This window comes from Phoca vitulina, unplaced genomic scaffold, assembly GCF_004348235.1.
Source record: "Phoca vitulina isolate PV1807 unplaced genomic scaffold, GSC_HSeal_1.0 scaffold6, whole genome shotgun sequence".
Taxonomy (NCBI): Eukaryota; Metazoa; Chordata; class Mammalia; order Carnivora; family Phocidae; genus Phoca; species Phoca vitulina.
The window spans coordinates 13073126-13100347 of NW_022589709.1; the positions used below are offsets into that span (position 1 = coordinate 13073126).

Sequence of the window (27222 nt, forward strand, 5' to 3'; positions counted from 1 at the left end):
GTCTATTGGAATAGAAGGGTATGCATAGGAGGAGGAAGGAGGGGAGAAGAGCAACAGAGAGGCTACGGGAACGTGTGTCTTATATGGAGGATTTTATCTGATGATATTTGGAGTAGGAGGGTTCTATCTCACCGTGTTTTTAATAAAGCCACCTAAAAGTGAAGGTAGAACATGAAAACACTTGTGGTCATTTAAAGAGTGATCTTGAGGTCAGTGTTGACTGACCCTCTACTCAATCCAGAATGAGAAACTGGCCATTGTCTAATGCACGGGGGGAAGAGTAGACAAGTTTGAGCTATACGGTCAACCCACTTTTAGTGGAACTTTGAACATCCGTGCACACACATGGACACACACAATCTTGTCTGTGGACCTATGGACCAAGTCTAGAGGACAAGAATCTGATCTGAAATGATGAACAGTTCAGTCTCTTGCTCACATAATGGCAGCTATGAAATGAGTTCGCCCCTCATGTATTTTCCGCCAATACTACCACCGCTGCACAGGGCACTTACCCCGTGCCAAGGACTGTATTACGGGCTGACGTGCTGTATTGCCTTCTGTTTTCACAATCACCCATGGACAATACTATAATTATCACACTGTTATAGATGAGAGAACTAGGGATGAAAGAGAGGAATTATTCTGCCCAAAGTCGCACAGCTAGTAGATGGTAGAGCTAGAACATCATCCCAGGGCGACTCCAGGGAAGGGCCTGGCAAACACTGTAAAGGGGCAGAGAGCACATGTATCAGGCCTGGTGGGCCATAAGTGACAACTCCTTAAGCCCGCCTTACGAGGACAGCCATAGACCATACATACACAATAGCTGTGGGTGTGTTCCAATAAAACTTTATTTACGGAAATAAGTGGTAGGCAGATTTGGACCACCGGGCCTAGTTTGCTGACTGTGCTCTGGAATCTACCATGCCTGGGAGAGCCTGGAAGGATGGCAAAGAGATTCCTGAGTGTTTTTCATAGTTAGCTCTAACACACCAGGGGATGGGCTGAGACAGAGAGGTGAACTAGCCAGGGACAGAGGGTGGCAGATGGGGCACTTACATTTCGACGATGCCCTCTGGAAGGTTGGCGGGGATCTCAGTCAAGCCCTTCCCTCGACAGTCCACGATGTTATTGCTGCAAGTGCAGGCCGAGGGGCAGGAGAGGGAGTTGGCATTGCAGGATGGAGGTTCGGAGTGGGGGCCTGTGGGGCAGGAACACAGCGGTCAGTCACGGCAGGGTCAGGAGCCGCCTGGCCTTCTGTGCCTCTTCGCCATTTCCCAGCATCACCTCCTGGAAAGCTACCTGACATTTTCACCAGCTGACATGTCCCCTCATCTGGGAGACACAGCTGCCACTGGCCAAATATTGAGCCAAGAGGAGAGATTCTGACCTTGACCTGTTTCTGGATAGTTCCACCTGCTCTGTCATCCCATCATCCTCATCTTTCAGAGAAAGGGCTGCTCGCGGAGTCAATCCCACGTGAAAATATGCCACTGGAATGCACACTGCGTACACGGGGACTACATTCTCAGCCCAATGTTTGAATGAACACCCACGTTTTTTGGCTTTTATCCGGGGATTGGATGCTGAGTATAGACACATTTTCATTCTTTACTCTAGAGGCTAGAACTCACTCCTAAAACCAAGTGGGAGGAAAAAAGGCGTCAGAATTTCATTATTTGGGGCATTGATGTTGTCCAAGTGTCATTAGCAGTGACATCATCCAAGGCATTTTCAAATAGCTTGTATGTCCAGAGAACATGCAAATAAAATCTACCTCATTAGAAAAAAAGGCAAATAAGTTACCACATATTTTGGAGTCAGCTTTTAATTTTGAGGTGAGAACCGGTATGAATATAAAGCAAAGTGGTAAAAAATCCAGGTAAATGGCATCTAAGGAGCTTATTTAGAAAGCCAAACATAGAGAAATACATATATTAGCAAACTAACTCAGAATTCAAAGGGTCACAAGAAGTAAATTCAAGGGGCGCCTGGGTGGCTCAGTCGTTAAGCGTCTGCCTTCGGCTCAGGTCACGATCCCAGGTCCTGGGATGGAGCCCCGCATTGGACTCCCTGCTCTGAAGGAAATCTGCTTCTCCCTCTCCCGCTCCCCCTGCTTGTGTTCCCTCTCTCGCTGTGTCTTTCTCTGTCAAATAAATAAATAAAATCTTAAAAAAAAAAAGAAGTAAATTCAAATGTTTTCAAGACATAAAAGTGTTCATACTATCACTACTTCTTCAAAGTGAGGTAAGAATCTCAAACCTGTGGTGAGTTTTCCAAATATGGACATTGTGGCCCAAAAGGTAGACCAACCCCAAAACCTCCTCAGGACCTTATCCCATGCCTGCTAGATCTAGTTCACAGGGATTATGTCAATGTCTTTCCAGACCCCCACCCCCAGAGCAGAGGGCCACGGGCTAAGACCACGCTCAGACCAACTCTGCAGATCTCCTTGCTGCTCGGACATGGGAATTCTGGCTGGGAGCCCTTGGGTGGAGATTAAACATGAAACACAAAAACGTCTGCAGGGAAAAACTAATTTTGGTTTGGCCTCTGTTCACTGGAGAAGCTGAGTCTGGGAAGCCAGAGAGGGTCGAGCTACAGTGGTTGCATCAGAGGACCAAGGGGGCCTGCAGCAAATGCCTGTTTGGACACTGAGACTCAAAGCGGAAGTGTCCCTCTCCACACTCGACAGTCCCTGTGCCTGGGGCAGGTCCTTCCGCAAGGGCTCAAAGGGACGCCAGTGGCTTGGTCTGGAACATTTACCTTGCTGGGAAGTGCTAACCCAGTGATCAAAGATTCTTATTTCCCTTGGCCTCACCTCCTCTCTCTCTCTCCCTCATACACACATCAAATATTTAAAAATATCCTCCTAGCTGGGACATTTGAGAAAATATTCTTGTCTAGGGCACAAGGACTTCAAACTCTCCAGTGTTGCACCAGCAGATCTCATGGAGACCATGAAAAATGCCAGAGAAATGATGACTTACACCAAAGTCCCCAACTGGAACATTCTCTGAGAGAAGGGATACCCACTTTGTTCCAGACTGGGAAAGTTTTCCATTTCTGAGGAAATGGCAATCCCAGAGACTCAGCCTATGGAAGCCGCAGATCAGGAATGAGAGTGCTACGGCTGTGGAGTCCCACTGCCTCAATTTGAATCCTGGTTCTGTTATTTCATCCTTATATCCCCGTGCCCCAGTTTCCCCCATCTGTGAAATGGGGGATGATGACAATACTTATTTCATAGCATGGTTTTGTTGTGAAGGCAAAGGAAGTGAATGCATGTAAAGTATTTAGAAGAATGCACGGCGCAAAGTCAGAGCTTAGTAATGTTAGTTGTTGTTATCACTACTATCAACGAGTCTGGCTCTGCCACCAATACCCCTCTGAGCTATTCTGCTACCATCTCAGTGAGTAAGGAGTTTGGACTGCATGACTCCTGAAGTCCTTTCTGGATGGAAAGGTTCATAACTCCTGGTCTTCAGAGGAACGGAAGCAGAAGGAGTAGGGCACCCAACAGCACCTGTCTGTCCTCTGCTCCACCTTGTTGCCGGTGGTCAAGAGGATCTACTGTGGGAAGAGCCCCGCCACATGCAAGAGAGGCTGTGAGTGGCAGGGCTTCAGATGTCAGGGCTTTTGAAGTGCAGATCATGCTCCCCAGAGAAAAATGCCAGGCCTGGCCCTCCACATCCGGGGGCAAAGGGTACCTAACAAAGTCAGGGCGAATTGTCACACCCTGGGCACCTTCCTGTTTGGGCAATGTCAGGGGCTACACGGAAGGCTGAAGCCTTGCTCCTGTATTTCCATCCACTGAGGCAGAGGGTATCTGACGGTCGTCCTTCTTTTGACCTGTCAAAATATTACTCAGTTGGGGTGTGCCAGAAAGGGAAGTGGGGGAGAAAGACATTATAGTCAAGGGCTCATGTGGGCAATAAGAAGTTCTGCAATGGAGTTTTTCCCAAAAAGCCCCTTTTGACATCTATGCTGAAATTAAATCAGTTTCAACCAGACCCAGGTTGTAGTCTTGAACCCCTCTGGGGATGAGCTGGGTCTTTCAGAGGGTGGCTCTCGGTCTGTAGGCGGCATGTGCTACATTTCAAGGGATGTCGTCAAGGTAAAAAAAGCCTTTGAGAAAGATTCCACAACCAGGTCACTAACAACACCTTTAATTACGCAGAGAGAAACAAAGGTAATTATAGCCTCTGTCAGCATCCTGGGCTGGTGGCTCCCCAGCCAGGCATTCACACATGGTGAGGGTGTTATCTTCTTGTTGAAACAAAACACTTCAGGTTTAAGATGGGGTTGAAAGATGGGTTCATTTTCCCTGGAAACGTTCCCCTCCCATCAATGCCCGATGGACTGAGCCTACTTCCCTTTGAGCCTGTGAGTGCTGTGATGGCAGAAGTCCCTCCCCTTGGCTTTTTGTCTTTGGACAGACTGCGACTAGCATGTATATTCTACAAGGGCAGTGACCTGTTCTGTCTTATGTCCTGTTAGATCCCCAGTGCCCAAAATAGGGCTGAACACAAAACATGAACTCAGTAAATATATCTTGGGTGAGTGAAAGGATGAATACATGAATGAAATTGGTCTAGAAGCCTGGCAGAGTGGGGGCTGACTGTGACCAAGCTATGGGGGGCAGGGGCAATCCTTCTAGAAGGGCCCTGAGGGGAGGCCCCCTGAGTTCTGAGGGCCCTGGGCTCTGGTTGATAGGATCAGCCATAGTGTGGAGGGACGGTGTGGCTACTGGGTGGATGGGACTTTCATGCCTGAAGCTCAGGTCTTTCTGCCAACAGCTCAGTGCCAGCAAAGGCCATCCGCCCGGTCCCCTGGGGCTGTCTCTGAGCCTCGCTCACCTGCACAGGTAAGGGTGTCCTAGGCACTCTGCTTAGCTCTGTCAGCAAATCCCTCCCTCCCAGCCTTTCCTGTCCACATATATTGAGAGTGATGGGGGTGGTGCAGGTGACAGTGGATTTCCAAGGGGGACAGAGGGAGGAAACACCCACATTTCTACCCAGGAAATTCTAGGAGTACTGTACAAGCTTGAGAGGCAGAGAGGAACGGGAACAGTGTTTTGATCGGGGTGGAAGGAGTCTCCACCCATCTTTGAAGGGAGGGGACGATCTGGGCCCTGTGTCTGCCTACGGGCACGCGCGTGCGCCTGTTGTAGGAACACGTGCCCATGGGGCCCATGAATGTTCACTGTCCCCGAGCAAGCCTGCCTGCCGCTACCACCTCCTCCTCTTCTTGGCAAAGAACGCAGCTTCAATCAGAGTGTAGTGATTCACTAGCACACGGAACCCCTGTAATCCCTGTTCAGAGATGTGTCCTGATGAACTTGGAGTGCATGTGGACTTGCTCTTTGTTTTTAAATGGGTGCCCAAGCTATCCGCCCTGGGAACTCTTTCAGCGGGATGAAAATGTTGCTGCCCTGAGGTGAAAGGAAGTTCTCATCCAGAACAGGGAGACGGGGATGTGGGCCAAGTACCTGTCTGCCCTCGGGGCCTGTCTCCCCTTTCTGAATCACTACTTCAGCTCAAGAATTTCAATTTGGAACCAGAGCCACCTCTGTGCCACACAAGGAGCAAACAGAGATGTCCCACCTTCTGGTTCTCCTGACTCCCCAGACTGTGGCCTGATATCTTGAGGGACGGCAGGGCAGAACGTGGGGCAACCAAGGTGCTGGCCCTTCCCTGCTCCTCCCTGAGTATCAGGGTGCTGATTCCCAGCGGGGGCGGGGGCCCGCAATGAGCACGAGGGCAGGAGTGTATCCCCAGCTAGCCCTGTCATGGCGAAGCGCCTGTGACGGCTGGCAGGGACAGCGATCACATCATCCTTTCTCTGCTGACTGCACCACACCCCGTCCAGTCTGAGAGAGGAGGAGGAGGGATGACTGGGGAGACTGGCTCCTGCCCGGCTGCCTCCTCAACTTTGTTCTTCTATTCGGCATCACGCCAAAAGTGGACAGTCCTAACTTGTGTGCCCAAATGAATGGGGCAAAGGTCATCAAACTTCAGACCTAAAAAGGGTCACGGAGATGGTGAGAAAACCATCCCTTGGAGGGAGAGTACTTGCCCAGGGACCCAGTGGTGGCCAAACTGAGAATGACGTCATTCTCATGATAGCAGCTAAGGCTTATGGAATATTTCCTATGTGCCCAGTACTGCATCAAGTGCTTTGCACACATGATCTTACTTGGTTCTCACAAAACCCATGACGTAGGTTCTATTATTATTATTATTTCCATTATACCGATGAGGAAAGGGAAGAATAGGGAGGTCAAGCAAAGGGTTCAAGATCACGGAGCTAGTGAACAACAAAGTTCTAAAATTTGGTCCAGCGCTCTTTGTACCATCTCCTCTACCAAGAAGACACCCCAAATGCCTCTCTTTATTGCCGCGACATTGAAAACCACCAGGGCCTGGGAATCTGAGGAAGCTCAGGGGCCAAGACACAGACTGTGTAAGCTACGCTGGAGATGGGGGGACACTCTTGTTACAGCTGTGTTTATTTCTTTCTGTCTTTAAAGGGACTTCCACCCAGCAGAGTACACAGAATTGAAAAATCCAATGGTCTTGTGAGCATGTGGAAATAAATTAATTCCAGCATTCAAATTAAGCATCCCTGTTGGCCTCTGGCCTTTCAAAAGCCAACAACAGACTGCAATGACAATGGGGTTTGAGCAATTATGATGAGAATATAAATGAACGTGATTTAAATACCAGAGGCATGATAATTTTAGGAATGGCTAAATAAACCTAATAATCTCATTCTTGCAATGTCCAATTATGGTGTTTTAATTAAAACCTCCTAAGGAGATGGGCGGCTAGTCATGGCTTACCTTAATTATCTTTATACTTAGTAACTAGTCCCAAATTAAAAAAAAAAAAAAAGAAAAAGAAGGGGAAAGTTTCTTGTTTCCAGGGAGATATGCCTCTTTCATTTTTAATAATAAATGAGAAAGGGTTTCTTGAGAGGCTTTTAGGAGCAACTATTGTTCTAGGCATTGGGGCACCTGAAAAATGTCTGACGTGAGCCCTTCGCACTAGAAGACAAGACTGATCTTCAGGAAAGGGTATCTCACGCTAAAAGGCTATGGGCAGGTAAGTGTGAAATAGGTGGACAAACCAATGAATAAAAAGATGTTTAAATGAAAGAGATAATTGACTCAAGAGGTCAAATATTTAACTAATACCCTTGAATTACAAATTGTGACTAATAGAAACCTTTTCAGATTAAGGCACCAGAAGATTGATGCATGGAAGGTAAATCCTAGAGCTTAAACCCCAACATAAACCCTTTAGGTAAGGATGGGGAAAAAAACCAAAACTTGCAACTCACATGAGTCGAGTAATGGCCAAAATAGAACCTTTTCTCTGGTCTGTTATCATGAGCTCAATAAAGTCCCAGTCCGGTTCAGGCAACAAGTAGCAGGGACCACAGACTCTTCTAGTCCTAGGGCCCTGACCCTCCTCTTGAAAACAAGAAAGGTTTGCAGAGGAATCCTCACAGCAGTAGCTTAAGGAAACCAAGCATTCCAGTTGTATACCGTAAAAAAACATTAATAAAAAATAAAATATAGTCTCCCACCCTTTGAAAAATTCCCTGGTGTCTCCTTAGAAGAAGAAAATAAATACCTTCGATTGGAAGGGTAAGTTGACAGAGGAGATGAATTTTGTCAAAGTGCGCTGCTAGCAAATTTCTGGGTTAGCTGGAGTGATAAGGCGCCCATAGCCAGGGCTTCTGGGGAGAAGAGGCCTGGCTCCAGTTGGCTGGATTTAATTCACAGGGAGATAGCAGGGACCTGAACAGGCAGGGCCCTCCCAGGCTGAGTGAGATAAAGCTCTTTCCTGTCTCTGGAGTCATTTGTTTAGTGAATTTTTTGATATGGTTTAAGGGCTCAGGGAGGTTTTCTGATGCTTCTCTGTCAGGGGCCACTGGTGATGACGCTACACGCAGGGACGGCTTAATTGGTACCCTATGCCTTTTTTTCTCCTGAGCAGATGACCTCTATCTTTACAGATATGTTCTTATTCCTGCCTTTCTCGACGGAAGTCCTCCTCTGGTGAGTTACTGGTGGAAGAGCTTGAACAAGGAACACTGATGGTTTCGCAGTTTACAACCAGTGGGATCAGATTCATACCAAACTGCCTCACGCAGACGCCTTGTGGGCTCTGCCATGGGTGGAGCCTGCACCCTGCATGGTAGGGGTGGGGTGGGAAATGGTCAGTGCGTGAAAAGAGCCCTCCTCGTTGACCTTCTGAGTGTGCACACGCAGAGTCTTGCTCCACCCGGCTTCCTGTGGCATCCCTTTAACACAGCCTCACGAACTGCCTTTAACAGTTATTAAAGAGGTCGAACCTTCTGGAGGGGGTGCTCCTCCTGCACCCCACTAAGATGGTGGTGCTTCCTTCATCAGGGATAGTCAGTTCAGCCAACCATTATATCTGACTTAGACCTTTGCAGAAAGCAACCCCCTGCAGTGTTCTGTTTTTAACCCATGAAAGCCTGGACAGCATCAAAGAATCCCTTCTGCAGAGGGGTTCCCACATGCCACTCTCTTAAATTTCTACTACTTGGTGTGGGGGTGCAGATTAATAGCACATTCATGTCTGGAGTCTGTGGGCCAGATTCTTATGTCCTCAGAAAACACCTGGCTTCGTATTACAAATCATGAGGGATCACCGCAAGCCCTAGGCTTAATTGATACGAACACGGGAGGTGATAGGGATGCTCCTATTTAACTGTTAACCCGCCTGCTAGATCTAGCCTTTTCAAAGCAGGGAGATTTGGGGCACGAGCACGTCCAAGACCTAGGAGGGTCAGCCTCACTCCCTGGGGTTTGGATCCTGACTGCGACTGGGTAAGCAAGTTGCCACTCCTTTGACGGGAAGGTGCTTTCCTGACGAAGTGGTATGTGTGTCCGTGCAGAGCATTAAGCCTGGCGCCCACCTATAATGATGTGTTTTAACATTCTCTCTAATTAGTTTTTCTCACTAGCTCTTGGATGACTCCTGCACTCTATAATTATTTCTTTCACTGGCATTTATGCCGATATTGTACTCTTTGCGTAATAATTACTGTAATTATAGTCAGTATATGTGAGTTGGGTGCCTGTGTGATAAACGGTTTTATTATATGTGTTTGACAGGAAGTGATTTCTAAGTGGGCGTCTATAGGAAATTATCAAGGTACTGCTCTGAGACATGTTAAAATGTTTTTGGATAATAAATAACTTGATGAAGTAGTAACATGACAAGAGAGAGGGGCAGGGAGCGAGATGAAGTTGAATTAAAAAAAAAAAATCTTCCATATTGCTAATGCTGCCTAAGAGCAAACGGGGGCCGGTTTGCCCTGCTGGCTGGGTTGGGGCCCTGCCGCACACGTGGGGCTCAGGCTGCCTTCAATTCTGAAAACAGCAATGATCAAGAAATGTGAGGCGTGCAGTCCCTCCCTGCCCACCCCAGCGCCGAGCTCCCTATCCTTCCTCCTTCCAGCAGGCTGACCCCCTAAGATCAGCCTTCAGAGGCCACTGAGCCCCCATTCTGGGACTGGGTTCCTGGAAATCGGGGACGCCTCTGTGAGAAACTCCTCAACTGAAAACTTTGTTTTTGAGGAAATTCAGGGATTAGCTCTACTTTGCCCCCAGAAAGAGGGAGTTGGTGGTAGTAGAGGGTGTCAATGAAAAGTAAAAACAAATAAGCAAGCTTGGAACTGAGGACTGTGTTTAAAAGCCACTACATCCTCTGGGAGAATCTTCTCGGGTCCCTCAGCCACCTCCCGTCCCTGGAGGTCTGCGTTGCCTTCCGTTCTGTGCACAGTTCTGTTTTCTGTACTACGCGGACAATCTGTGCTTCTATTACACTTCAATTACCCACAGATCAAACTCTTATGTTTGCTCAGCACATTTTGTGGGCCCACTAAACTATAATAATTAAGCTCCACTTACTAGCTCTTACCAAGTGCTGTGTATTATGCTAAGTGCTTTCTATGCATTATTTCATTTAATCCTCCCACCCATCCCTAGAGTTATGTACTATGATTTTTCCATTTTGCAGACATGTGGTAACTTGCCAAAGTCACACACTACTAAGGGGCAGAGCGAGGGTTTCCAGCCAAGCAGGCTGACCCCACCACCTCCATTAACTTGTCTCTCAACTTCTACGAGCAATTAGACAATAGGCATGTGTGTAGGAAATGCTAAACAATGTACTTAACACATGTTAAGTTTCTTAGCATCGATGGATGATGAAGCTTAACAGAAAGGGATTCATTACTTCCTTGAGCAGTTTCCTTTGCTAGATGACAAGAACTTCTTTCTCAGAACCCTTCAGGGCACCCCAGAGTCCAAGTGACTATGGAGTGCTGGGGAACATAGGAGATTCCATGCCCAGCTCTGGGCCGGGTGATGTCGGGGAGGGCTCGGCGGTGGGTGAGTCACAGTACAGACGAGAGAGGGGCCGGGCAGGCTCACCTGGGCATACGTACTCCTTCTTCTGCACATCTGCCACGTTGAAGCCCCTCAGGTGCACAGGAGCCATGCAGAGTGTGAACTGGCCAATAGTCCGCCGCTGTCGTAGCCAATCCGACAGCCAGGCCAGGTGGCAGTCACAGTACAGGTGGTTGGAGTGCAGGCGCCTGGGAGAGCGAGGGACAGAGGTAAGATGTGGTCATAGCATGGAGTGAACAGAGCAGGCCAAACCTCTGTGCCCCTTTGCCCAGCATGATAATCCTCAGGAGCCCAGGGAAGCATTTCCCTCTGCACTCGTGAGTTACCACGGGAGCCTCAGCCCTTTTATTGCCAAACCACAAACGACTGTTATCTTCACATGCAGGGCACATCCAACGGATGCCTCCGGCGTTCTGAGCAAGTCCCCATTTCTTAATAGTAATGCCACTCTTTTTTTTTTTTTCCCCCACTCAAGAAAGCCTCAGCATGTAGGAGGAGGAGAGTGACATTATTAAAGCGATGGTTCAGATTCGAGTCAAACTTCCAAAGAGGTGACTTGGTTGCAAATTTCAGTACTATAGTTAGCCTGGTCTCCAGATGGCTTGAAACAGCTCCTCAATCTCAATGCCTCAGTCTACAGTGGCACTGTGGCCAAGACCTGCCGTTGCCTTCACTCTTTCTCCTTCATTTCCTCCCTACAGTGAATGAACCCCTACAGGGAATGCTGGGGAGCTTGTATGCACTAGCCCAGGGAGCAGGGCATGCGGGGCAGTTTCCCTCTTGAAGGATGCATCTTCTCTCCACCCACCCCCCTTTAAATAAGGAGCTGCCCATCCCAGACTCCTGGAGCTCACAGCAATGTCTCCACAGCCCTCCTCTTCTTCTCAAGTTAAATTCCACCAGGTGTATTTGCTATTCTGGTTCAGGAAAGACCCCTAACCAGTTCCGGGACTCTTTGGCCTTTACCCTCCAGTAGCTGTGATTCCAGATCAGTTTCTTGCCCCTGGGTGATTAAGAGTTGCTAGAGGGATCTGCATGTCCGACTTCTGAAAGGAATCCCATCTGGTTAAATGACTAGAATTTACTTTCCATTAATTGAGGGGCAAACTAAGGATACTTTCCATTAACGGGGCAGGGGGGGGCAACCTAAGGATATCTAGGGGCTTCTACAGGTTCTTCCCCAAGGTTTCTCGATCAGGGGCTTCCACATTCCCCACAACCTTAGCTCATTGGAAGTGGTGGTAGATAAGTTGTAGTCACATCAGCTTATCACACACTTGGGTTTCTGATGCAAATTTCAAATGCCCAATCGTGGACATGCTAATCAGCCAGCAGTATCTTGGGACTTTCAAGTACTTGGTGTCAAGTTGGTTAATGCTGAGTGGGGGCCTGAAGCAGTGGCTTGGGCTACCTCCATGCCTGAAATGGAGAGCGTTGAAAGGCTCTTGACCTCACTCCACTGAGTATAAAGTCAGCATTGCTCAGCATCGGCCACGTGCGGCTACCTTGAGGGGCGTGCCGGCACAGACTTCCTGCCATGGCCTGGGTGCAAAGCTCGGGCAGGCCAGGGCCACTGGGGGCCTCGACAGCCTCAGGGGGTCCCAGATCCCATCATATCTGACCAACTAAATGAGCCCATACCCATGTAGGAGGTAATTTTTTTTTTTTCTGCTAAAAAAAGTTTGAGAAGATTTTTATGATTTTGTTTCCAAATGATTAATTTTGATGTTGTGATGTTCTTTTGGATTTCAGAGTCAATACTTTAAAGTTGAACACGTTTTTATAGGCTCCTAGGCCCAAGATACTGTGCCCATAATGGGCCCCAAGCAATTCTCCCCTTTGAGTTTCAAAGCTCAGACTCCTATGCTGCTTCCTCTTCATCCGGCACTTCAGAAAGAGGTGCCGCAGGCAGGAAAGCGTAGGGGGGCACGCTCCCAGATTAGGGAAAGGACATGAAGAAGACGAGGGAATTCCTTTTCTATCCTGGGCCTTCTTGGGAAATTTCAGCATGAGTGAAAATGATCTGTTTCCTGACCTATCAGTGAGTTGGAGAGAAAGAGACAGACAGACAGACAGGAGGAAGAGAGAAGGTGGAGGGAGAGAAAGTGAGGAAGGGGAGGGAGAGAGACAGAGAGAGAGAGAAGGATGGGGTGTTGGTTCTGTGGCCAGGAATAGACCCCTGGGTGTAAAGGCTGCCTAGGAAAATGGCGACAGTGACAAGTGACAGTCTTCGTGACAAGGTGGAGCAAAGGCAGGTTGCAGTGGTAACAGAGGCTGAGGTGCTGGGGTATTTCTGTGTGACAGGAGGGTCAGAGCCTTCTAATGAGAGTCTGGCTTCGATGAGGAAAGGTGGCTGCCTTCTCTGAAGTGACGTATGGAAGCTGAGTAAACAGGGATTCCTATGAAGCGCTGAGCATGTGCCCATAAGGTAGATCAATGTCGACAAATTCCCATCCGTTCCAATCAGGGGTAAGAGATCAGTGGAATGACAAAAGTGAGGTTTAAGTAAGTCAGATCCTTATTAAGCGGATTAATTTCTGGGAGAATGAAACTGTTGGAGGTTTTCCTTTTGGAAGATTACATTAGGTCGGTTCTTTCTTAATCCCTGCCAGCCAGCCCCAAGCTACCTTTCTTCCTTACCTTCCTACGGATGGTTCCTAACCTTTTGTCTGCCTTTGTGGGGGATTTCTCCCCTTCCAAGTGAGACCATGGGAAAGAGGTGACCAAAACTGACTTGGAAGCCACCTGAAGGCTCTTGTCAAAAGCCCAGGGCAGTGGATGGGCTCAGATCCTTCTACCCGTGACCCTCCTTGGAATTTTAGCCACCAGAAGTACTGGCAGAGTTGAGCTGGGCAGACTCTTCCAAGCATCTGCCTTTCATATCATGTTTGGGAGATCAAATTGAGTAGTATCGTCCCAAATATGAATAATGAAAGGAAAGTAATCACATTGATCAGAAAACGTGAGCCTGGGCACTGCCAGGAGTATTCCTAATCTCCGTGAGTGAGAAGAAAAATTACTATTATTATTTTTTATGTCAGTCCCCATACCATATATTATTAGTTTTTGATGTAGTGTTCCATGATTCATTGTTTGTGTATAGGTGTTTCTACACAAAGAAAAATTATTTTATTTACTTTTCATAATTTTGGTGAATTGGGATGGCAATGACCTGGGCGAAGGTGGCCTCCAGTGGCCCTTCAGCCATGTGGCTGCTCTGGTTTCCCCTTCCTTGGCTCTTCTGCTTTTGTTTCTGCTGAATGGAAGGAGCTCAAGCTCTGATGTCAAACTGCGCAAATCTGACTTTGGCTCTGTGCTTTTCCTACTTTGACTCTGGGCAGTGATTTAACTCGGGGCCTCAGTGTTATGATCTATGAAATGGGGACTATTAATGGCGCCCCCTTCCCAGGGCTGTTGTGAGGACTGAAACGATTCATGAGAAGTGCTTAGCACAGGCCCTGCACACTATTAGCCATCAAAGTAATGTCTGTGCTTATTACTGTCGCGAGGAGAATAGCCCCACGCTTCTGTCTCCTCCCAACCCACAGCCCTCCCTGTACAAGGGTACCATTTCTTACTTAGACACCAAGGCATCAAGGTGCCTAGGTGTTTCCTGCATGTATTTCCGCAATCTTTCGCTGATGGAAACACCGTATTCCATGTTGGCAAAACCACCTTCATAGAAGATAAGGTGAATGAATACAAATGCCAATTTGTAAAAGGTGCCTTTTAGCCACAGGCGCTAAATTAAATTTCCAGCAAATCCTTTTAGAGAGGGTCAGTGTTCATTTTCTATAAAATGTGGCTTTCTGAATTAAATATAAAAGCTTTCCTTTAGAAATCCCATTTATGACTTCCTTCCTCTCTCCTCTTCCCCCCTTCCCCCACCACCCGTCTCCCCCACCCCCACTTTAATTACAGCGAAGGGGGATTAGTCAGTGCAAGTCTCTGGGGAGTTCTGTACAGAGCCGTCTCTGAAATTAAACTAAAGAGAAAGTGGCAGCAGGACGGAGCAAAGAGAACAGACGAGACTGACTGATTGATCTGAACTCATCAGCTGAGTGTTCGGGACCACAGGGAAGGATGACAACAGAAATGAGGAGAAGAAACTCTTCCACCCTCCTTTCTCACCCAAGGCAGCCAAACAAGGCACCTGAGAACCAGACCCATCTCCTGCCCCGGGGCCCCATCCCAGCTTCTGTTATTGCTGTTCCTAGATGGAGAACAGCAAGAGGGGAAGCCGGAATCACAGAGGGGCAGCCACAGGAACTGGACTGCGGGTTTCTGCAGGTGAGGGTCATTTTTCTTCTACTCAACCACCCCGTCTGGGGAGATGCAGGCCCTGCGGTAGGAGGCTCGCTTTCAGCTTTCCTGGCCAGAAGCCCTGGGCACGCTCCTCTGCAGCTCATTTGTGGCTTGCCGTGGACTGTGAAGAGGTCTTTGAAGACCTCATGGTTTCTCCTTAAAACTCCATTACTGCACCAACCCACTTCAAAGGGGGAAGGCAAAGGATAGATTTTCTTGATGGAATTATGCTATCACATGAGGGATTGAAGGGAGAAATGCGGAGCAATGATGAACCCTGGACTCAGATTCTTCTTCATAGTAACTAGTATTTGTTGAGTGCATCCCATGACAGTACTGCTAGCGTACCTCATTCTCACAGCTGTGAGACAAGCATTTATGAATTCACTGTCCTTGCAGGGCAGACAGATGAAGAAACTTGCCCAGAGTAAGTGGCAGTCAGAGCTAGCCTTTACACTCAGGTCTGCTCAGGGAGCTCAGTGCTGTTTCTTTATACAGTGCCTCACTGCTCCTTGCTTCATTCCTTGCCCCCAAGGTAAGGTCACTTTCTCACTCATGCAGGGGTTCTCAAACGTTATGAGCATCAGAATCCCCCTGGGGGGCTTGTTACAACCTGAAGGCTGGCACCACCCCCAGAGATTTGGATTCCGTGGGTCTAATCTCATTCCATGATGCTGATGCTGCTGGTCCAGGGACCCAACTTTGGGAACCACTGCTCTAAGGACTTTTAAATCTCTGTGGATTCCATGTTGCTCAGGGGCCACTGATTAGCTAGCTGGTTGCTTGGAACTTTCAGTCCAGATTTCTGGATAGAGTGATGATAACAATAACAGTATCATTCATCATCTACTCCGTGCCAGGCCCTCCACATATCTCATCTCATCTAGTCCTCCCCAGCACCCCCATTGACAGAGGAGGGAACAGAGGTCCCAGAGCTAACAAAGGGCACAGCAGGCATTCCAGCCCTTTGCCTTGGCCCTACGTGTATTTAGCTGAAAGTTCTTGGGGGCTGGCTCTCCACTTCTACTGTAATGCAAACACTAATGAAGTTCCACCAACACAAGAAAACCATCCCTATGAACCCCTTTGGAAAGCCTAACAGAGTCCATTTGCAGAGAAACGTACAAAAGGCTTTCTGGTTGAGAGGAGAGAGGAACTCCCCAGGTAATAAAGGCACTGGGACTGCTCTCGGTATGGGGTGTTGTGGGGAGATTTGCTTTCTGAGTACACAGAAAAGGAAGGCTGGAGCCTACCCCAGAATTAAAGGTCAAGAACAAGTTCCTGCATTCTATCAGAATATTGTCAAGGGAGCAGGGGAGTGTGTTGGGTGTGGGCTGGGAGGATGGAGAGAAGGCGGGACTAAGGCTCCCACTCCGCCACTGGACACAGAGGGGAAAACATGACCATGGCACCATGATAGAACTGCCAATGGCAGGTGACATCAGCTCAGGAAATAGTGAGTCATTATGTCTCAGCTGTCCATGCTCTGTGACAATGTACCACTAATAAACTTTTCCATCAAGGTGGAACACACAAAGACGAATTCCCCCATCCCAGGCTAAAGAGAAATGAGTCTGTCCGCCGTGGAATGGGGGTTGAGAACCATGGATAGCCCTGTGAAGCTTCTCCCTCATCTGGGGCTCACCAGCACCTCAGTCAGTGGTGGAAGGAGGCAGGGTTTGCTCTAGGACCCACGTGCAGAGCCAGCACAACAGGTTTCACAGGTCAGAGCATGGCACACGGGGCTGAGCGTGGCAGGGAGCAGGTGGGGCAGAAGCAGGGACCTTTACTCACAGAGTTCGAATCTTCGGCATGTGGTTGAAGCTCGTGACCAGGATACGGCTAATGTTGTTGTTGTTGAGGGTGCTGTGAAGGTAGAGGGAAAAGGGAAATGGTTAACAAGGAAGTAGCATGGGTGGGGGGAGGGCAGCACCAAGATGTTTCTGGAAGTGGGGGAGGGATAGGTGCGACTGCCAAAAGGATCATAAATCAATAGCTATGGGGCAGCTGGAGACAAGGGGGCAGATCTCCAGATGGTAAGAGAATCCCTGATTCCTTTTCTTCAGGCAGCTCTTTCATCCCCTCTGCTGCCCTCTCAGTACTCACAGACCCACCTGCAGCAATGATTATCACTTCCTGAATCCTACTGTGTGCTGGGTGCCTCACTATGACATCTCTAATTCTCACAACCACCACAGTGTCCGTTATATATTACCGTCCTCATTTTTTGAGAGAAGAAAACAGATACGGGTCATTTTGGTTAGTAACACACGTCCCTGCTAGGTAGGCATTATCCTCGTACTATAGATGGGGAAGCGGAGCTCCGGAGAGGGGACAGAATTCTCCCAGGGACCCCTGGCTGCTGAGCTTGGGAGATGGGACTGGAATCTAGCACTATCTTGTTCCAATTTCCCTGCTCTGCCCATTGCCCATACTGCTGAACACACGGTGCTACATGGACAGTTTATTCTGGAAGTATGTTCTCCCTAGCTCACCCCCTCTTACCCTCCCATGGGCCCCCACTGGCCAAGGAAGAAGCCTTTCTTTGGAAGCCTTCACTGGTTAAGCAGACTTCTTTTGTCCTTGGCTCTTGGTAATCACATTACCTTTCTCTTAAAATGCCCTCCAACGTTTTCTATCCTGTGCATTACTACGGCCCCATGACCTGGTCCATATCCGATTCAAATTGAGTCTTATATACCCTACTTGTTTGATCTTGGGCAAACTATCAGCATCTCTCAACCACAGGTTCTTCATTGGCAGAAGGAGGCAGGTGATGGTACCTACCTCACGGGCTGGTAAAGGCTTAGCGTGCAGTATAAACTCAGTAATGGAGGCTACCATTTTACTGACACTGGTGGAGTCCTGTCCTGGTCATTCCTGTTTCCCCCAACCCCAACCTCCATAGAAGTGGAAATACAGCTTCATCCAGCACAGTGGCCCCCATACCCACTGCACCCAAGGGGCCTGCACAGATTCTCCACAATAGGAGGAGTCCAGTGACTACACCCCCCCTTGCCCCAGGCTATCCCTGCAACTCCCCAGGGCCTACTTAGCATTTGTTTGGCTAATAAGTCCAGAAGGAAATCTGTTTACCTAAAGACATAGAACCTAATACTTGTCCCTCCCTCCTCCCATATTTACCACACGTCCAACCATTTTAGGCACAGGGGATGGTAAAGAGGAACGCGCAGACCACGTCTGTGTGGACTGCTTCTGCCTCCTCCATACTTTACCAATGTTCCTGTGCAGACACTTGGCATTTTATGAAGTTGAAGCCACGTAGCTGTTCTGTGTCGTATGGCTTATCTTTTCTAAGAAGTGTGTGTTAACCCATCCTATCTCCCCACACCCAGGTAGCCTTCAGAATATCTCATCTGACAAGGCTGAAGAATCTGCCCCTTCACTTCCTTGGCAGGAAGCTTCCTGGGTGTGGGGACTATGCGCCCCCAGTCGTCCATTGGATGAGGAATGCCTCTGGGGCCAAAACGATGCCTTTGTTTCCCTATCTGTCCCAGAGTTCTAGGCTCCACACTTTGGGGGTACCTCGTTAGGGTCATTGCCTCACTACCAGACAACAATCTGATCATCTTCCTCTCTCAAAGGCAAAGAGCAAGAAGCCTTTGCAGAGAAGAGGCTTCCTTCCAAGCATGCCCGGCCACTCACATCAGGTTGAGTTCACAGCCAGCCCTAATTTGAGCTGAATACACAGTGCAGTTATATGCAGGGCTCGGCTATAACCGCATCTGGCAGGAGTCCGGCAGCAATGACTTATTAATGTATTACTACACTGATATTTAAATGTGAGCTGTAATGAGGGCTATAAAACATTTACGATAATAGCAATTATTCTAGAACCAAAATGACTAAACACGGTATTCAGACTTTCCTGATTTGCTGTGTGGGGCTGGCCAGCCCAGGGATGACAGAGGGCTGGTGACCTCTTGGATGCGAACTTCCATGGCAGCTACAGGTTTTGTTTCCCCGATAAACCCTGATTTATTTGCGCTCCAGTCTCGGTGGCTTGTGCCCATGCATGGAGTACGGTGCTCTATCTGTTGCTTGCACCCCTCAGTAGCGGGCTATCAATGGAGTTGGTGGTGGTATAACCCCCCCACGGTGGAGCAGCGCTGGGGAGCATGCGCCTGGAAGGCAGAGACCGGGTTCAGATTCTGGCTCTGTCACTTGCAGCCCGTGCAACCGTGAGTAAGTTATCTTAATCTCATTAGGTTTCCTCCCTCAACATGGAGATCATAATGGCACCAATCTCAGAGCTTTGGTGGCGATTTAATGCGATGATACTAATAATTGCCACATTAGCTGAGAGCTTACTGTGTGCCAGGCAGGCACTGGGGCTGAGGGTTCTACTTGTACCATCTCATTGCTGCAAACACTATGAGACAGGCACTTTTGTGATCACCTCCATTTCATGGATGAAGCAAGCCCGACTCCAGGAATGACACCTGGATTGGTTGTCTCCTGCTACAATAACAGATTACTAAAAATTTTTTGACTTCAAGCAACACACAGTCTGGAGGTCAGAAGTCTAACGTGGGTTCATGGGACCACGTCTCTTCTGGCGGCATCAGGAGAATGTTTCATTGTCCTTTGCTGCTTGTCCTCAGCCTGTGGTCCCTTCCTTCAGTACTCCGACCTCCTGCTTCTGTGGTCACATCTCCCACTGTTCACTGTGACCCACCTCCCTGTAATGAGGAGCCTCATGAGGACATTTAGAGCCTAACTGGATAATCCAGGATAACCTGCCCATCTCAGGATCTTTATCTTAGTTACATCTACCAAGTCCCTTTTGTCATAAAAGGTAATATTCCTAAGTTCCTGGGATGAGGATGTGGACATTTTTTTTTTGGACAGAGGGGCCTTATCCAATCAACCACCATGCCCTGAAACAAAGCACACTTGTGAGCACACAGCCTGGCTCGTGCGCAACGCTCAGGAGGACTTAGCTGTTATTTTAGCTTGTGTTTCTTTAGTCTTTTATGGTTTACAATATGCTTTCGCGTTCACCTCATCTGGTATTTGTAGAACTCTGAGGTTGGGATTCTTATGCCCATCTTACAGACGAGCGATATGAGGCTATGACGCTCAGGGTAGCTCATGAGCTCCTGGATGATTCAGGAATCACTGTTCTTTCTTTAAACCACAATTTCTCCCAACTTACCCACTGCCTCCTGTTTTCAGGGCCAGTTTGTTACCCCAGCATGGATGTTCTCTGTCATGTCCACCCTGGCACCCAAAGCTAGAAAGAACTGCACAAGTGTCTCTTGTTCTATAAACTTCCTTGAAAATTAACCAACAGGAAAATAAACGGTTGGGTCTGACGATGACCCGCCACTGGATGGCTGGTCCAGACTAAGCTGTGGGGAACTCATCAGCTTGTTTTATTTACCTCCATCTCCTGGAGGGGTTCTGCCAGTTCCACAATCTAGCTTCAACCTCACTGCTCTGCTCCTTTGGAGATACTTTGAGAAAATACACTTTACCCCAAGTCACCCAGGCTGGAGGTTTTTCCCCAAATAAATGCTCCCAATTCAGCATTTTCCATCAGGTATCAAGATCAAGCTCAGGGTCAAATTAATTCTATAAGACTTCAGAACTACTCTGCGCCGCCCCCCCCCCCACTTTTGCACCATCACAAGCAACTACATGGGCATTTCAGTATAAACCAGAAATAAAGCCATCCCCCCTCCATGAGATTTAACAACTGAGCCACCCAGGCGCCCCCCCCCCCCCCACTCCATGAGATTTAAAGACAGTCTGCCTACTTCCCATTTCTCTTTTGTAAAACCCTTACCTGTTATACTGTATTTATATGGAGACTAAGGGTGACCTATATACTGTGCAATCACTCTTCTGTTTTGTCATAATCAGAACATAAATGTTTAATGAAAAAGGATCATTTTCCATATTAAAATGATCCATGCCATGTGGATAATGTTACTTCTACCAATGGATCCCATTCTCTCTCTCAATTGTGAGCACTAGAAGGAGGGCATTAACCTTTTTTCCCCAGGGCACTGAGGGATTAGTGGACTTATTGCTCCTGGGGAGCACCGATAGAACCTTGGTACCCTGAAAAAATGTGCTTGTGTTCCTCAGCTAAATACCATGCTACTGTGGCAAGACCAGGGCTCCCCGGTGCTGAAGAACGCACGAGGAAGTTGTGCACATATGGGTCCGTTCCAGGGGGTGACAGACTACTGCCCACAAGTCAAATCCCATCCAGTACAGCCTGTTTTTGTAAATAAGGTCATACCCACCCGTTTATGTATTGTCCGCGGCCCCTGCTTCTCGGTTATAACAGCTGAGTAGACGTGACAGAGACCACAGAGCTAGCCTAGCCTAAAATAGTGACATCTGCCTTTTTATAGAAAATGTTTGCCGATCCCGCTTGCTCTAGAACTGGGAAGCTTCAGTCTTGCATTTGTCAGTAATGACCTGTGATGTGCTGGGCAAGCGGATGAGAGGATGAGGTCAGAAGCTCTCAAAACACGGGTAGGAAAGCCCAAATAGCCACTGGTAGGGCTGGGACTCAAAAGCAGGGGGTCTAACTCTAGAATCCACACTGCTGGCCCACATCACAGGCCCACCTGGAAGATGGGTCCCACTCTTCCAGAACCTACAATGCTGTGATGAGATCAGAGCCAAGGAGAAGGCCCTGTTCAAGGGACAGGGCAGGTGAGTCCATCCTGGGTTGGGTGTGGAATGAACTTGGGTAGTGGTTTTCTAAGTGTGGTCCCCAGACCTGCATCATCACTTGGGAACTTGCTAGACATGTGTATCTTCAGGTCCCACGCAGACTTACTGAATCAGAAGCTCGGCAGGGGGGGGGGGGGGGGGGGGGGGGGGGTGGTGGTGTCCCAGCCTTGTGTGTTTTAACGGACCCTCCATAGTATTCTCATGCGAGCTCAAGTTTGGAAACCACTGAGCTAGAGAAAAAGCTGAGAGTAGAGCCTTTACCTAAGTGTAGAGGACAGTATATAGTCTACCTTCTTGCTGACTCTGGGACCGAAAGCCTCTTCTGTGGAGGATATGGGGTTTTCCTACTTAGAAAGAGGCCCAAGCTCTGAAATAGTACACAGCCCTCAATGAAGATAGCTGTAATCACCCTTGGAAAGCTCCAGCTTGGCATCTGCCCCCGGCTCCCCGCTGCTCTCTGCTGAGTGCTGAAGTGTGGCTCTTCCTCACATCCCTCAAGATAGCCATCTTCAGTCTGGAGGAGCTAAGTCCAGCTGCAGCCACGCCACCCTGGCAACCTTAATAAGGCTGACATTTCCCTCTGTCTCCTCTGATTAGGCCATCACTTTATCACTCTGTGCCTTCTTGGCTCCGGGTGTAATCTGCGTGTTGTGTGTCCATAACACTACGTAATTGGCTCTAATGCAGCAGTATTATCTGTGAGCATGTATCACATAATTGCAAAACCAGGCATCGACAGTAAGTACCACTGCAGACTCCCAGTGCGCTGGCCTTCCTGGGAGACCCCTCGAGCCGCAACCCCTCTTCCCCTCCACACAGGTGGGAATCCAGACTCCGTGGGTCAGATAAACCCTCTTGGAAGATCGGCCTGTTCATCCCTTGTCTCAAGGCAGGGTGATCGTTCCTTAAGTCTCCGTATATAAGGTGGTTCCCTCCTTAACACTCCCCAGGGAGGAGACTCTTGGTGAGTCATCAGCAGCCATGCAGCAAAATGTCTTTTTCAAGTGAGATTGGAGGTGCCCTGACTTGTACTTACAAATACCTGTGTCTCCTGGCCAGCCCTCTAAGCCCTGAAGGCGGAACCCCTCCAACAGGGCCTGTATTGAATTCCCAGGGGCAGACACAAACCAAAGTAGGTGGCAGCATTTTCTGGAGAGCGGCTGAGTACAAATACTGTGGCTGGACCCTGCAGGAAGGATCGAAACTGCTGGCCTGGGGAATGAGAAGCACAGGGGGATTCTGGCAGTGTGTGGGCCTCAAAGGGAGCGGTGGAGGGCTCACTGCTGCGTCTCCTTCTTGCTGGCTCGGGCAGGGAGAGAGGAATGAGACTGAGAATGCTTTAGGTGCCTGCTCTCTTCTCTGGCCTATCTGTCAAAGCGGGGCTGCCTTGTCTTGGGTCTTGCTTGGTGGCTGCTGACTGACAGTCACCGTGGCCCCAGGAATCAAGGCCCATTGCTGATGACCAGGCCCTTCCGCCTGCTCCTAGGTCCTGGGAATGTGAATGCTGTTGGCTGGCTCAGTCCATTATAATGTGTGTAGGTGGTGTCTCTTTGTGGACTTGGCTGCAGGAGAACACACACCGAATGTCCACTGAGGTTAAGGGAGGCATCCCCAAGCCTTTCCCCCAGCCCAGAATCTCTCCCCAACTCAATGACTCAGTCATTTCTGGAGGAAGCTCTCCTGAACGTTTCCCTCCTATCACCCAGTGGCACATCGTTCTGCTTTGGCTGGAGGCTCTAGGAAACTCCAGAAATCAGCAAGAATGTACGATGATGCATCCTTTGAGAAAATCTAAACTGAGCTTGCCAAGATCTTCCAGTAAAGATGTCAGTAAGAGCAATAACAACACTGATACTAATTATTAAGTATTCGCTATGTGCTGGCACCGGGCTGAGCACTTTTCACACATTATCTCATTTAATTCTCCCAACAATCCTGAGGTAGACCTTTTCATTTTGGAGCCTCAAAACATCTGCTCTGATCACAGCTGTAAAGTTGCAGAGACAGTCTTCAAATATAGGGAAGTGGGATACCAGGGCCTGTATTTTTTGCCGTTCCACAAAACTGCCTCTTCCAGGACTGTCCGACAGATGCTGGCTGTCCCGTTTCCATGTCTTTTCCAAGGCCGAGACGAGTCCTAGAGGCCAGTGGGGCTCTCAGCCCTCACGGACTTCCATGTGGCGGGGACTATGGTGTTTGCCTCACTGCCAAGGCTGCTCAAAGGCAGCAGCATGACCTGACCCTCCTCTTGTCTGCAGAACACAGAGCTCAGCACGGAGCGCGAGGGCGGTGGGAGAGGCTACACAGGAGAGCGGGCAATTCGGTCTTAGAGCCTTCTGAGGACAAGGTTTGGCTAACGGCGGCTAAGTGTTGCCAGAAACCACATTGGATCAGTTGGCTGGAACCAAGGGTACAGATCTGCTTCTTAAGCAAAGCTCATCTTTGGGCTGTTTGGAGCAGGTAGTGAGTCTCTGAGGGCAGATGGGGCAGGAGGAATGAGAGGGACAGAGGGAGAGAGAAGAAAGGATGGTGGGAAGCCACCTCTCGCACATTACCTCCTCTCCGGGACTGTCCTGGGTGCCGCCTATTACTGATTTCCTTGATCTCCCTGCGGACCGTTTAAATTAAAGCTCATAACCATTGTGTGGGCATATAATGAAACCAACTGATGCTGCACTGATTAGTCCATTACTCTCAACTGTTAGAAAACATAATGATCTCACAAGGGGCCTTATTCACTGACGTATAGCAAGCGAGCTCTCATTTGACACCTCAAATTAGCAGCCAAAGCAATAACAGCTGGGGTTTTTGTCTCAATATTTGTACCCGACTCTAAAGTGATTTGGCACCGGGTGAGCGTTATTTTTAAACACAGAGCTCTCACCGCCAAGTAACATTTTAAATGGTCTCCAGGTGTCATGTCAAACCTACAGAAATAAATAAAAACAATCAGCTGCCAATTTGAGTCTTTGATGATATGGATTCCTTAACAAAAGGGCTCGTCTTTGGTTCTCCCTTCATTATATATTCATATTGTGACAGGCAGAAACTCATCTCCTACCCAGCAGAGCCTCGGTGTTAAAATGAAAAAAAAAAAAAAAGATGACTCCAAAATAAATGTAAAAAGCGGAAGATCAAAAGAGATAGATGAAACTTCAAATCCTGCCATTGCTCAGTCAGATGCCCGGTAGTGGAGGTATTCCTGAGGCTCCAGTGTTTTAGGTCCCTTGATTCTGAAGAACTCCTTACTCATTTTTTGAGATGGTCACAGACACTGCCTGGTGGTGATTTAGAATGATTCAACTGCCTCCCAATGACCATTTTAATTGTAAAATGTACCTTCAACGACAACATGAATGAGTGGCCTCTCCCGATTCTGTTTCGTCATCCATAGGCTGGGAAACTGGACCATCAATCTTGTCTACTACATTATTTAGAAATCAGGAAGTTGCCAGTGTGCCAAGATGTCTGCAGTGGGCTGAGGATGGAAGAATGACCTCCAACTTACATAACGAACAGGTGAGTGTGCAGTCAAGGCGGGGGTGGGGGGCAATGGACGATTTCCCCCTCAGCTGCACTTCAGCCCGTAAGAGAGGAAGAAGGGAGAAGTTTTTCAATGCCCACCAACGTGTACACTATGAGAGAACAGAGGACATGCCAGTTTTGCTCCCTGTGGTATAGGCAGGGTCTTGCCCAGTGTTTGGCACATAGAACAACTCAATAAATATTTACTGCATGGGTGGATGAGTTTCAAAATGTGAAGGGTCATGCTTTTGGCATATTTTCATAAAAATAAATTTCCACTCTGAACAGCTGCCTGGGCTAATCCAGGAGTACAAACTCAGCTGCCTGCAGGAGCCAGGTTTTACATCTGAGCAAGTGGGTTGCGTGGGGTCCGCAGTAAACCCAGCTCTGCCACCCGGGATCGTCACTTCTCGTTTCAAAGGCTTGTTGCTATCCTGGAATGTGGGTGCACCTGCTGCTGGCTGTTCCTTTTTTTTTTTTTTTTTAAGAGAAAGCCAGACATCTAGAATTTTTATGTGAAGTCTCCTGGTTTTTTAATATTGGTGATTAAATCAACTTAAGGAACAAAAGTTACAAATGAAAAATAACTTGGATTTGGCTTTGCAGATGCCAGTTTTTAGTCTCTGAACCAAAAAGATCAATTTAACAGTTTGAATCACCTATATCACATATGTATCACACATATATCATATATGTATATTCAACACATATCACATATATAACACACTTTGAGATACGTATATATATAAAAATTGATATGTGTGTGTGTGTGTGTGTGTGTGTGTGTGTGTGTGTAAAATCCAAGTACGTTAATGGTGAAATGTGGTTGACACCTTCCTTCTATACCACATCTCCGGGAGGGCAGCCACCAGGAATCTACTCTTCAAATGAACTATCTTAAATGATAGAAAAGTATTCAAGTTCTACCCCCCGCCCTCCCCAACCATCATTACCTGGAGACAAAGAATTTTGAGAAAGTTTCTGTTTATAAGGGTAAGGCTGGGTCCCACCAGGTAGGCGTGCTCTTCCCAGCTTTCCACACACTGTGAATCAGTTCTGTGGCTAAACCTGTAAGTTATTTCTTATGTACGGTTCGGAACTAAGCCACAGGGTGCATGAGGCTCTGTTTCTGGGCTGAGATGCTGACAAGGTCCGGGTCTACCCTCTGATCTTTGCAAGGGAGGGGCTCTCTCAGGGAGCTAGACACAGTTTACTTGGGCTGCTTGGGCTCAAAGAGAGGCAGGGTGCTTCCTCGTCTGGCCTCTGGTCACCACTGGTAGCCAGGATCCATGATGTAGAATTCAATCTCTTCCCAGTTTGCCTTCCTAACAGACAGCAACCTGTTGGCTACTGAGTGGTCATCTCCCAAGCAGTGGCTGCAGGGCTAGAAGGCCCTAGAAAGGGAGGGTGTTGGTCCCCATACTGAACATATGCTGTTCTCTCTGGAAAAATGCTAGAGATTAAGAGATGATGGGATGGGCAGGGCATAGAGGCTGGCTTCACTATTCTTTGTTCCCCTTCTGCTAATACAGGGGAAAGGCAGACGGCAATACAGAGCACCGGATAAAGAGTCAATGGACCTGTTTTCTGGCTTGGTTCTTCTGTGAAATTTTTCTATGGCTGTGTATGAGTCACTCAACCTTCTGGGGGAATTCCTTTCTTTTAAAACAAAGTGGTGGGACTAGTTGACCTCCAGGGTCTTTGCAGGCTACAGTTCCACTCTCCAATTCACACTGGGCTGGTGCTGGCTCTAAAATGGCAATTCTGGAATGGGAATCGTTTTCCAGACAGCAGTGGAAGGGCTGGTGGATGTCTAGATTTGTATAAAGATAGGACATCTGACCAGACTCTGAAAATCACAACTAACCCCCACAGCATTTGAAAAGTTTTGCAGGGTCAGCTCATTTTGTTTTTCTCTTTATGAAAATAAAGCTTCAGCTTCTGTGGGGTTAATGGGCTTGCTTCCCTAACCAGCTGTCGCATCTCTAGCTTATATATGGAGAAGGGACGGGTCCAGACATGGGAGTGATTTTCCTACCCAGTTGACTTTGTGGCAATGATTTGCAAGGCTGAAAGAAGTGAATAATTGGGATCAGGAAACTAATTCTCGCAGAGACAGGGTTTCACGTGGGTGGGAGACAGTTTTAATAATCATACTCCTGGGTTTTAATAAAAATGGGTCTTTTGCAGGTACAAGATCCAAATGGTTAAATTCAGAA

General features: G+C 48.2%; 1 protein-coding gene across 2 annotated transcripts in view; it reads right to left on the reverse strand.

The window, feature by feature from the left end:
* The window catches only part of SLIT3 (slit guidance ligand 3), a 591752-nt gene that overhangs the window by 115832 nt on the left and 448698 nt on the right, over positions 1-27222 (reverse strand). For both annotated transcript variants that reach the window (XM_032403687.1, XM_032403688.1), the window contains exons 7-9: positions 16556-16627; positions 10481-10644; positions 1063-1204 (exon numbers count right to left, since the gene is read on the reverse strand). In XM_032403687.1, the coding sequence (XP_032259578.1) occupies positions 1063-1204; positions 10481-10644; positions 16556-16627 (378 nt within the window). The remainder of the gene's footprint in view (positions 1-1062; positions 1205-10480; positions 10645-16555; positions 16628-27222) is intronic.